Source organism: Camelina sativa, chromosome 4 (genome assembly GCF_000633955.1).
Source record: "Camelina sativa cultivar DH55 chromosome 4, Cs, whole genome shotgun sequence".
In the NCBI taxonomy this organism is placed as follows: Eukaryota; Viridiplantae; Streptophyta; class Magnoliopsida; order Brassicales; family Brassicaceae; genus Camelina; species Camelina sativa.
In genome coordinates, this window is record NC_025688.1 from 22,589,000 (window position 1) to 22,601,226 (window position 12,227).

General features: G+C 38.0%; 4 protein-coding genes across 6 annotated transcripts in view; 2 read left to right on the forward strand and 2 right to left on the reverse strand.

Moving 5' to 3' along the window:
• Positions 2,187-4,668, forward strand: LOC104781876 (dihydroceramide fatty acyl 2-hydroxylase FAH1). The gene is made up of 7 exons (XM_010506659.2): positions 2,187-2,334; positions 3,156-3,227; positions 3,370-3,462; positions 3,581-3,777; positions 3,924-4,029; positions 4,110-4,256; positions 4,382-4,668. The coding sequence occupies exons 2-7, from the start codon at positions 3,177-3,179 to the stop codon at positions 4,499-4,501; spliced, it is 714 nt and encodes a 237-aa protein (XP_010504961.1). The 5' UTR covers positions 2,187-2,334; positions 3,156-3,176; the 3' UTR covers positions 4,502-4,668.
• On the forward strand, positions 4,967-10,363 carry LOC104781877. 3 transcript variants are annotated; one of them, XR_766955.2, is made up of 8 exons: positions 4,967-5,250; positions 5,346-5,460; positions 5,667-6,808; positions 7,289-8,571; positions 8,684-8,814; positions 8,920-9,236; positions 9,346-9,614; positions 9,715-9,827. XR_766955.2 is itself a non-coding variant. In XM_010506660.2 (8 exons), exons 1-8 carry the CDS (start codon positions 5,194-5,196, stop codon positions 10,220-10,222), a joined length of 3,843 nt encoding a protein of 1,280 aa, XP_010504962.1. In that variant the 5' UTR covers positions 4,967-5,193; the 3' UTR covers positions 10,223-10,363. The 3 variants fall into 3 exon arrangements, 2 of the variants coding, with proteins under 2 accessions (XP_010504962.1, XP_010504965.1); XM_010506660.2 differs by adding an exon at positions 9,916-10,363 and having other exon boundaries at positions 8,920-9,614; XM_010506663.2 differs by lacking the exon at positions 4,967-5,250 and adding an exon at positions 9,916-10,363 and having other exon boundaries at positions 5,346-5,464; positions 8,920-9,614.
• LOC104781878 (berberine bridge enzyme-like 4) lies at positions 10,451-11,924 on the reverse strand. The gene is made up of 2 exons (XM_019244896.1): positions 11,410-11,924; positions 10,451-11,294 (listed from the first exon to the last, which is right to left on the reverse strand). Exons 1-2 carry the CDS (start codon positions 11,836-11,838, stop codon positions 10,674-10,676), a joined length of 1,050 nt encoding a protein of 349 aa, XP_019100441.1. The 5' UTR covers positions 11,839-11,924; the 3' UTR covers positions 10,451-10,673.
• The window catches only part of LOC109132536 (berberine bridge enzyme-like 3), a 3,532-nt gene continuing 3,402 nt past the window's right edge, over positions 12,098-12,227 (reverse strand). The window contains exon 2 of the mRNA XM_019244200.1: positions 12,098-12,113. Coding sequence (XP_019099745.1) covers positions 12,098-12,113 — 16 coding nt within the window. The remainder of the gene's footprint in view (positions 12,114-12,227) is intronic.

Below are 12,227 nucleotides of genomic sequence, written 5' to 3' on the forward strand. Positions count from 1 at the left end.
AAAAAAAAAAAAAAAATTATAGAAAACTGAGAGTTTTGGGAAAGAGAGACAACAAGAGAAACCTTCTCGTACGCTTTGTTCTTCTCGAAGGCGATAGAGAGAACAAAAAAAAATTGAAGGGTACCGATTAAAATGCGGATGATGGCTAATTATATAGGAAGGGAAAATAAAAAACCAAGGGATATTTTTGGAAAGACAAAAAAACAATAGTATCGTTTTTTTTTGGTTTGGTCTGTCTTGGAATGAGCTGTAACATGTGACTGATCTGTAGAAAAAGGGTAGGGGATATAGATTGATTACAAATTAATTTATTATTATATAAAATCAGTTGTTGTGATCTTGTCACAGCTACTTGAAACTACAACTAACTTATCTTAATTATTAGGTTGTTTTTCTTAATTATTAGAGTATTAACTATTATTATAACCAATTGTAGCTGTTTTTGTAGATGAGATGGTTATAAATTTGTTGGTGTGGTGGTTTTTTGCTGCCCTAACCTATACTTGTTCCAAGGCTGAAATTTTCTATACATGCCGATAGAAACATTTTTTCAAAAATTAACCAGCATATGCCATCTTCTCCAAAAGCGGATCCCACGATGAAAGATGTTTGCGGATGAGTGATCCCACGTATACACTTAAAAATCCAACCAAGCAAAACATTAGGATTAGTAGGTGTTCGGTCCGTTGATTAGGATTTGACATATACATCTCATCTAAGTAACATATTACAACGTATATCATATTTTTCTAACAAACCCTTGTTCAGTTCTATCTTTCGTTTAAAAGAAAAAAAAAAGAAAAAAAAAAAGAAAATTGATAAGTCATGTTGTCGAAGAAGCTCTATCTTTGAACGTCAGATTTGATCAAAAGACATCACATATTCACATTGTTGTATTAATTCTTCGATCACGTAATTTTTTTTCACATATTTTACGAATTACGAACCAGCTAAATAACGGTAATCTTTTTCAAAACTTTTACTATGTAGTAACCAGTTAAACAATTTTTGGTTATAGATATTTTTCTGTGTTGTATTTGGTAAATATTGGATTTTAAGCAATAGAGAAATATTCTTATTCTTTTAACAAATAAAATAATTATAATCAAAGACTTAAGATGATAGTGAGGCCAACTTAAGTTGTTGCCTTGACGCTGACAACATATTGGTACTTTGGTACGTGAATGATTCAACGTCAATATGATGATCATCATAAGAGTCCACATCAAAATCCTAAAAAGCATTTATGTATGTTACTCAATTTAAATAATCAAAAGTATGATTATTATCTAACGGCCAATCTTCGAATTTAAAATTTGACTAATACAGCATGTAATCTTCCAATGTATGAGCGTAATTTCCTAACTTTTTTATACAAGTGAAGTTGAATTTGAACCAAAACTGTTAAGTTGTGCTCTCATAATTCAATCATAACGTTCTCATGGGTCTATGGAAAAGGAAAATGATGACTTTTTTTAGTCAACAATATGTTTTTCACATTTGTTGTTCGCTTCAAGTCTAGAACTAGAATATTGAAATGAGTTTTGCTAACTAAATAATCACGTATGACTAAAAATCCTAATTTTTTTTATATAAGTGAATTGTAAATTTGAGACTAAATTTTTTTTTTTAAATGTCAAAACAGTAGTGTTAAATGTAGCAACGTGCAAAATATTGGGGGGGGGGATCCTAAATAAAGAGCGTGACAAAGTGACAACACGAGCGTATAGCAAAGCCACAGCTAAGGTAATGAATGACTAGAGCCAAAAGAGCAAACAACCTGTCACAGCCGTTGTTTTGGTTTTCTTTATTTTCTTTCGATTTTTGAATATTGACTGGACGATTCGTTGGCCTTCCGAGATCTAAGGTCTTCTCTCAAAATCAACGGTCCAGATTCGGTCTACTTCCCTAGAAGATATATACACACCGACGTTGCCTCTCTCTNTAATAACAAGCGTGACAAGTGATAACACGAGCGTATAGCAAAGCCACAGCTAAGGTATGACTAGAGGCAAAAGAACAAACAACCTGGCACAGCCGTTGTTGAGTTTTTTCTTTCGATTTTTGAATATTGACTGGACGATTCGTTGGCCTTCCGAGATCTAAGGTCTTCTCTCAAAATCAACGGTCCAGATTCGATCAACTTCCCTAGAAGATAGATAGATATACACACCGACGTTGCCTCTCTCTATCAAATACACACATCCCAACGCCAAAACCTCAAAGGGCGAATCGACAAAAAGAAAAAAAAAAAAAATCTCGGCGATTCTCTTCGTCTTCCGACGTCTCTCGTTTCGTCGTTAGAGTCGCTGAGATCCTGCACTTGTCGTTCAGGTTCGTTTCTATTCTCTATTGGTTTTTTTGAATCCGTGTTCGTTTGTTTGTTTCATCCTCAGATTCCATTTATGGTGGAACATTGAGATTTCAATGGGATTGATTTGGTGTTGTTAGTGTATAGATCGGAGTGATTTGGTATTGATTCTAGAACAACAAATCATTAAATCTCCCAATATTGATTACGCATTGTTGTTGAAGTGCTTAATTTTTTGGGACATTTTTGTTAGATGGAAGGTGAAGACGTAAGCCTCATTGTTTCTCTCTGCAAGATTAGCGAAATGGTTCAATGTTAAGAACTTCGATTTATGGTTATGGATTCTGTGTGTCAACTCAACGAACCGTGTGTTTTGTTTCCTTGATGGTGATTTTGAGTTTTCTGGATAGCTACTTGTGTATATATATGTGATGTTTATGTGTGTTTTGGTGGTGGGTCCTTTGGAGGAGAATGAGTGAGAAGCACATGATTAATATTTTTTTCTTTCAATCTAGTACTTGCTTTTATGCTAGTAATTCAATTTCTTGGGACTAATATACTGACTAACATGATTGGATAAGTCATTTGGGTATAAATTATAGTATAAGAACAATAAAGTTAACTAGATTGTCAAATAATTGAATAGACCCCTGTCGTTTTCTCAGCCATTTCTAATCTGGCTGTATGAAAAAATTCCCATATTGAAGAGAAATTGTACGTTTTATATATTTGACCTGTTGAAAATGACATTATGGTGTTTCATTATAGTTTCTGTTCGAAACAGTTATAGTTGCAGCATATTTTTTTTTTTCTCTTAATCTTCTTTGTTCTCTTATTTTTTCAGATCAGTAAAAAGTCTGCCAAAATGGTTGCTCAGGGATTCACTGTGGATCTTACCAAGCCCCTTGTATTTCAGGTAAAATATTGTTTCCCAAGTTTTGGAATAGTTTATGTCAAAATATTGTTTCTCCAAGATTGTCTTTGTTTCTTTCTTAGAGCTGATTAGAAGTCAAGTAACCTTTTCAACCCCTTTTGCCATTGCTTTGGATGTTTTACAGGTTGGTCATCTTGGAGAAGATTATGAGGAATGGGTTCATCAACCTATCGCGACCAAGGAAGGCCCTCGGTTTTTTCAGAGTGACTTTTGGGAGGTATATCAGCTTCATATTTTTCTCATTCTCAAATTTTACATATAAACTTTTCAATAACAGGCAATAATGTCGATAAGCCTCTAATCTCCATTCTCTGACATAATTTGCAATGGAACAGTTCTTGACCCTTACAGTTTGGTGGGCGGTTCCTGTCATTTGGTTGCCAGTTGTAGTCTGGTGCATCTCGAAGTCAGTAAGCATGGGCTGTTCACTTCCAGAAATCGTCCCAGTTGTTGCCATGGGAATATTTATCTGGACGTTTATAGAATACTTTCTTCACCGCTTCGTTTTCCACATCAAAACGAAGAGTTACTGGTTCGTCACTCTCTCTCTCTCTGTCCTCTCTGTTACATTTCACATACATAGTAGGAGTACTCCTTATGTATCCTCTTCAAACAGACAAACTCCTCGAAAGTTGACTTCGTCAGATGCTAACTAATGATTTTGTGGAACCATTCCAGGGGAAACACGCTACACTATCTTATTCATGGATGCCATCACAAGCACCCAATGGACCACCTTCGACTTGTATTTCCTCCTACTGCAACAGCGATTTTATGCTTTCCGGTAATCATCTACACTAACCCAGCGTTCTACCTGTTTTCACTGCCAGACCTTAAATCATATTTCTTTTTCTTGTGTCCTAGTTCTGGAACATTGCGAAGGCTATCTCAACTACTTCAACCGCACCTGCATTGTTTGGTGGAGGTATGCTTGGGTACGTGATGTATGATGTCACTCATTATTACCTTCACCATGCCCAACCAACAAGACCAGTGACCAAAAATCTCAAGGTAAAAACAATGCCAAGTTTTTATTAAACCCGGGGAGTTCTTTTCTTTTCTCTTGGTGTGATTGCAGAAGAGAGCTGTACAGTAACCTTTGACTTATTCGTTATGTTCTTTTGTAATGATTGCAGAAGTACCACTTGAATCATCACTTCAGGATTCAGGACAAAGGATTTGGTATAACTTCGTCGTTATGGGACATAGTGTTTGGGACAGTACCCACAACAAAAGCCCCCAAGAAACAGCAATAGTACTTACTAAAAAGCAAAACGAAAAAGGATATTTTCAATACATTTGATGTTAAAATTTATTTAATCATCCTTAATGAGGTTTGAGATGCTTTATCAGAGGTTTCATTTGGGTCACTTTCTTTGTAAATTAATGTTTCACATCCTAATATAATAACTTTGGTGTGTTACTCAACGAAAGCAATCAAACATATCTACTAGCGTCCCTGCATTTGGCCAGTGCTCTTCTTTGTCAAATCTAAAAGGAAAGAAATCGCAAAAAAAAATTGAAAATGTAATTTTTAGTACCCAGTTTCCTATAGCATGTGAAAAATCATCCGTCGTGTTTGACAACGGCGTACAAGTTTGATGACCAAAACGATATAAGAATATAACTGAAAAAATCAATAGAAAGAAAAAAGCATATATTACCATATTGGGCTGGGCCTGGTTAACGAAATAAAACCGACCCTCCTTCACCGACCCGCCCCGGAGATCCAGTTTCTCGCGGTCTCATCGACTCCTCGCTTCCTTTCTTCTCTTCGAACTCTCTACTGTTCCTTCCTCTCTTCTCTTGCTCACTGAAAATTAGGGTTTAGGGTTTTTGATTTTTCGTTGTCTATTAGGATCTTCTCCCCCACCCTACTCCGTTTGATGGCGTTGAATTTTCCATTTATGTGAGATTTTGATCCACAATCGGAGGAGTTCTTCCGGCTATGGCGGCGGCTAATGCTCCACCTGAACTGGCTTCAGGAAACCCTTGCTGCCTCGCGGTATGTTATTTTCTATTACAGTATTCGATTTCAAACGATTTATGGTGTTTTGTACTTTCTTTCTTATAAGAATCTTTTGGACTTGTATCTCACAGTGGCAAGGGAAGTACATGGGAATGAGGAAGAGGCGGGATGCTTTTAAAGAAGCTGTAACCCTTCTCCAGAAGGCCATAGCTGATGCTAATGCTGAGAAATCTAATCTCGAGAAAAGTAAGTCGATTATGTGTTTTATAGTTTCTCTTTCTTGTTTGAAATTATATCTATTGGTAGCAAATTTAGATGCCTTAAATCTACTAGGAATATGCTTTAAAACTGGGCTGTGGGGCTTGGCTGGAAACATTGTTGTTACTGTAGTTCCCAATCTTCTTGTGATTTTTTTAACTGATCACTGCTTTTTTGCTATCTGAATCCTACAGAACTTGGGGAGATGGCGGCTGACAGAGACACTAAGGAAAATGGTTCAACGGTAAGAGCAGCCCTGGAGAAAGAAATTTCTGGTTTGAAGTCTGAGATATTGTCTTTGCAACAAAAACTGGCGCAGAACCTTAAAGAAACAAAGCTTCTTCGGGATCAAGCTTCCAGTCGAGAAAAGGAGATCAATGAACTGAAGGAACTCCTTAAGAAAGAAACATTAAGGGCAGATAATTCTGAAGAAGAGCGGGAACACGCTTTTAAGGAATTGAACAAGGCAAAGGCTCTGATAGTAAAAGATGAGGAGACCGAGCCACATGTTCCTGAAGTAAAAAAAGAAATTAGTCTGGTTAAAAATCTTCTTGCAAGCGAGAGGCAGAAGACAGAGTCAGAGAGGAAGAAAGCCGAATCAGAGAAAAAGAAAGCTGATCAGTATCTTTCCGAGTTGGAGATGTTAAGAACTACAGCTCATAAGACTAGTTCTGATTTACTTACTTTGACCTCCAATCTGGAGACTGTAAAAAAACAACTTGAGTTTGAAAAACAAAAGGCACTGAAAGAGAAAAAACGTGCAGATATGGAGAGTGCAAAAGCTAGGGAACAGATGAAGCTTGCGGAAGGTTTTTCTAAAAAAATTGAAACTGTTAGAGCAAGAAATGAAGAGCTCAAGAAAGAAATGGAATCGCAAAGCGCTAGTAGCAAAGTAAAGTTTACTGAAAACTCGGTAAAACTGGAAGAGAAGATAAGGCTCCTTGAGATGCATAAGAAATCAGCCTTGGACTGGAAATCTCGTGCTGATGATCTGACTCAGCAGTTACAAGACACACGATTAGTGACTGAAGGTTTGAAGAAGCAAGTGCAGGAGCTATCACCTTCCCAGGAATCCATCAAGACTCATTCTATTTTCCCTCAGAAAGTCAGAGATCTGGAAAAGGCTAAACATAAGCTTTTGAAGAAACAGCTGAAGTTTGAGAGAAATTGTGCAAAACACTCCAATAAAGTGGCTAAATTTGAAAAATTTCAAAGGGAATTTCAGGCCAAAGAGCTAGGTCAGTTAAAACTGGAGTTTGGTAGTGTTGCAAATCGCATGAACCTACTGGATGAGTATTTTTCAACAGACGTTGGAGGTACAGCTGGCCTTAAAAAGGTTTGTTTCTGCCATTAATTTTTATGACATATTTCTTCTCATTCTAATTTATAAATTGGCTTGATGACCGTAGATATGTTCTGAAAATTGATACTTTCTTTGTTACCCGTTTTCCAACGTTTTGCATGATGGATAAAATATAGTCATTTTGTTTATTTTCAATCTTCCTGAGAGAATATTCTAGGCTTAGATGCGTGGCTCAAATATTCCAATTTAGCTGAAACAGTCAGTTGAAGTTATCTGAGCATGAACACTTGTCTGTATACTTTTGGAGTTCTTGTGTTTATTGTAATTAGTGACACTGAATCTGACTGTCTTGAGTCTTGACTGTAGAAGGTGAGAACATTTTATCTATTTTCAACTTTGTAACATTGGCCTATATCTAAACAGGGATTATTTAGAACATTTTATCAATCAGAGAAGAACTGTATCATTTTAATTCCTTGATAGTCTTCTTATGTTTATATTATTGCTATGCAGGCTTCAGGAAGCAGGGAACTGGTGAAGCGACAATCACAGAAGAACTGTAATGGTGAAAAGCATTGTGACGGACGACGCAATTTGGTTGCCAGCTCTGGTTTTCTGGAGCAGGCTCGCAAGTTTTCTGCTCACTTAATTGCTAAATCTGGACGAGGCGTGAGTGAGTCTGTCTCAGGTACTATTTCTCAATTAGAGTCTCCGACTGGAGGCTCTAGAAAATTACAGAGTTCTGGAGTAATTTCCAGCGCAACATCTTTTTCTGATGGGCAGTTACTGGCCTCACAGGGAAAAGAGCAGTTCTCTCTTACAACTTCAGCAGAAATAGCAAAAGATAAACCGAATGTCCAACCAACAAAATCAAGTATGTTCCAGAAAATCTCCGACACCACTAAAAATGGAAATCTCTGTTTGGTGGCTGAAAAATATCGTCAAAGATGTCGGACAGATAGTGATGAGGTAGTTGATGAGAACTCCCGGAAAAGAAAAAGATTGTTAGAGGCAGTTGTGTCTCGTAAGCATCTCTCATCTGATGATAAAAAGAAAAATTTGCAGATTGGAGAGAAGATGGGCACAGTGCAGTCCATGGTTGCTGGAACCGGGTATAGGCCTTTAGGAAAAGAAGGAACCTTGGTCCCTGATAGGCAAGGTGGCTCCTCCGCAGATGGCATTACAGTTTCCAAGGAAAGAAGGGTTTCTTCTAAGAAGAAGACTAATTTTTTTGAGTTTCACCAGTCAGACAAGATTCCAGGTAATAATGCTGGAAAAACTATGTGCCTCTCTACTGCTAAAGGACATGACGCGACAACATTATTTCCGGAGGACGTTGCTGTTACAGATTATATGAAGTTGCTAGAGTTGGATAATTTGGAAGAAGAGAGTTATTACCAGATGGCCAGAGAATCGCTTCTTTCTCCTGATCTTCCTCAGGTAGATTTTTTGGGTGGCGAGATCGTGAATGAGGACAAAAATCCTGCCAGGGCTCTTGACTTGACTGCCAGTAATAACATGGGTTTACGTGAGACCATAATTTCTAGTGAAACTCCTAGTCTCAACACTCCAAATGATTCAGTGACAGTCACAATGCCACCCATGTTGACAACTTTGCATGGTCATATTCTTCAACACTTTGTTGTGTTTTCAAATATTGAAGACCGGAACAGTATCATCAAAATATTCCATGCTGCAAAAAATTGTGCTCACCAATGTCCAGCAGTTACTACAACACAGTGGGCAGTGCCAGCAATTCTATCCTCTTTGAAAATGGAAGAAAACCTTTTGGCCCAGTAAGTTGTTCTGCTCTATGATGCTTTTTCAAGGCAGAATGGTTATATAATTTGTTTTCAAACTTCATCAGTAAACTAGTGTCAGGCGCTAATTTATTCTTCTTTTTTTCAGGGAAAGGGTTTGTGTGTTCCTCTCGTTGCTACTCCATAACTTCTCTGTGGTTTCCTCAATGAAAATGGGGAACACTTTGAATGTTGATTCTTTCTCCTGCATGGATTCTTTTTCAAAACATATACATGGTGGTATGGCCCAAAACCATTTCCCTTTTTTATTCATCTCAAAACTATATATTTCAATCTTCTTTGGTTTGATGTTTTGATTTATTGAACTTGGATTTTCTTGTGTAGTTATGGCTGATATTGAAGCTGGAATTATGCTTTCTGAATTTTCGGAAGAACTCCTTGCTCTCCTTCAGGACCTCCTTTCCGAGCAGAGGGTACTTTCTTCTGTTAAATTATCAGAAACATCTGATTCTGATCTAAGCATTCCTGTCACCTTCAATGGAGAAAATATAGCTCTCGTCAGCAAAATGGCTCCAATTGATCATTTAGTGGCTGGAAGTACTGTTTTGGCGGCAATATGTACTGCACTGGATCGTACTGGATATATCTGCGAAGCTTCCTTTGAAATCTTGCACAAGCACTGTCATGAGAACTCCTCAGTGGTACTGACTATTCTTCACGTTTTTGCTTACATTGCTGGAGATAAAATGGTGTCCTCTACTGAGCATGTCCTATCAATTGAAGTGTTGAAATCCATTGTCATGTTTCTAGAGAACAGACAGTTTGGTACTGTGGATGCAAATGCTAAGTTGCACTCAGGCAAGAACAAGTGTCTATTCTCAGACAGGTCTTCCTCGTTGGAGGCTATGGCATATAAGCTCATGGAAATTCTTCAGGAGTTTACGCAGTCTAATACTTTGCATCAAAGCTTGACCGAATTTAGCCCAGCACACAAAGACTTCCAGTGCGTATTGAACAGGGATCAAAGTATTAATCTCTGTGACATTCTGTCATTGGTGGAGCTTATTGCTTGTTACACGGTACGTAATTAATTTTTTTTTGAAAGCATTTCCAACCTTGATGCATTGTTTTTCTAATTTCTAGTCTACTGAACCAATTTGATCTGATATTTCAATGCAGGCATGGGATTGGACTAGGGCGAACATTGTTGCTCCACTGCTTAAGATGCTTGGAATGCAATTACCAATGAACCTCTCTGTTGCAATCGTCTCTCTTCTCGGGCAACTTAGCAGGTAATATTTTGAGTTTGTCTCTTTATACAGAAGGACCAATATAATGTGATAATATCTAAGATCTCGTCTCTTGTTTTATATTTTCCAGTATTGGAGTGGATGCTGGTGGCTATGAAAATGAAGGAATCTCAAACTTGAGAGTGAAACTGTCAGCATTTTTACAGTGTGAGACGACACTAAAGGCCGGTTTTGCAGTCCAGATAGCAACTGTGAGTTCCCTCCTGAAGACACTTCAGCTGGATTTGCCAATAGCCTTTCAAGGCAAAACCACAATCCTTCCTTGTTCTCACGACCAAAGCTTATCTGGTTCTGTCAATCTGGTTACCAAGTGGTTCTCTTTGTTGAGCGAAGAACAAGTAGTTTTTGCATCCGAGTTTTTACAAAACCTTTGTTGATAGATGATTCCTCAGTTCAAAAAGTCATCAAAAGCAGTAAAATTTTGGATATGTCTCTTACTGTTTGATTCTTCATTGACTGATTCCCGTGGTTCTTGGATGGCATATATATGAATGAAGAAGATTGTATTGTGTTGTCAATTTTTATTTTCTGTATATACAGTTGGGACCTTGTACTTGTGGTGACACTCGTACAAACCAACTAAATGTAGTTACTATAATTCAGAATAGGGGAAATATCTTATATTTAGTTCAAAAACAAATTTGTCTTTTCAACAAAACCAACCCACATAAACCATAAGTAAAGATTGCTATGCGTAAACACAAACACAAAATATAGAATGCTCCCTATGACAAAACCCAGATCCCTATGATTTCTATATTTTAACTGATGTTCTTTATTAAAATTTAAAAGCCATTGACTAACAACAACAACGAAGTCCAATATACATCAACCAATCTTTGTTGGAACACTCTGTTCATGCCTGAAGAAATTATCAGGATCAAACTCACCCTTGATCTTCACCAACCTGTCAAAGTTCCCTTTGTAATACTTAGCCCCCCACTCTCTAGCATCACTCTCTTCCTTATTAGTCCCCAAATCAAGATCCCTGTAATTCACATACGCCTGTCTCGGGTTCTTGGACACATACAGCTCCATGTAATCATACATTTCCCTAATCCACTTCATATGCTTGGCCTCACTCGCTTCCCCATCTTGCCAAGTGCTTAGCCACTGAATCTTGAACAACGTCCCTTCCCTGTGAGGGAAAGGTGTCTCTGACTCGGAGATCCTCGACATCATTCCTCCGTAAGGGTTCCATATCGTCAAAGGCGAATCCTCTTCTAAAAACCTCTTCCATAATCCTTCTAAGCCTTCTACTGGAATTGGCTCTTTCACAAAGTCTGATTTGGCTTTGAAGTGATTCTTGAACAATGATTTACCGGCTAGTAAAGCTTCTGGTGCTGCACTGTTTGGGAATCCGGCAATGTACATCACTGATTTGATCCAGCTCATCTCAGTGCAGTCCTTCTCGGTCAGTCCTAGCTCAGGGAAATCCTTCTGCATTATCTGTTGGGGTTGAAATTGTAAGAATAAAAAGTTTATTCCTTGAATTGTAAGAATCATAGAAATAAAAGAGGTTCAAATTTTAGACCCATAAGTTTGAAATAAAGCTCTATCGTACCTCCAAGAGACGATTAGAGTCGCCGAGAAACTGAGCTTGGAACGACATCGAGATGGTTCGATCTGCCGATCCGGTGGTTTTTCTCGCCGGAGAAATAATCACGCGGATGAAGAGATCATCGTCAAGCTTATCAGCGACTTGTTGCCATTTGTACAATACATTAGTCCCGTCTTGCTCAAGCGTCTTCGTTACTGTGAATACCGTCACGGTGGCTGGAACCGGTACGAGCTTGATCTTCCAAGCGAGGATCACTCCGAAACTACCGCCGCCAGCTCCGCGAATCGCCCAGAAAACGTCTTCTCCCATCGCAGCACGGTCAAGGATCTTACCATTGGCGTCGACGATTCTGGCGTCGAGTACATTGTCAGCACCGAGGCCGAACTTGCGCATCATCGAACCGTAAGCTCCGCCGACTAAGTGACCGCCCATGCCAAGGCTTGAGCATAAACCCGCCGGGAAACCATGGGTCTGGCTTTTTTCTTGGATCCTTTAAACCAAGAAAGGTTAACCGATTAAATTACCGGATCATTAACCGAAACTTAACATGCAATATTATGAACCAAGTGTAGTTAAACCCTTTTAAAAAAAGAACACAAACTACTAAATTATTGAAGGTTAACTAAAAGTTAAATTCAATTCTAGACTAAATTAATGACTCTTAAATAGTTTGTGTATATGAATGTTAATTCTAAATGACAAAATAACTATGTAGATGACAAAGAGAAATAAATAGTTAACTTAGTGGGAAAAAGGCTACGAAATAAATGTTACCAACTCTAACCACACAAATATACAAATGCTTTGTAACAAGAACAGGA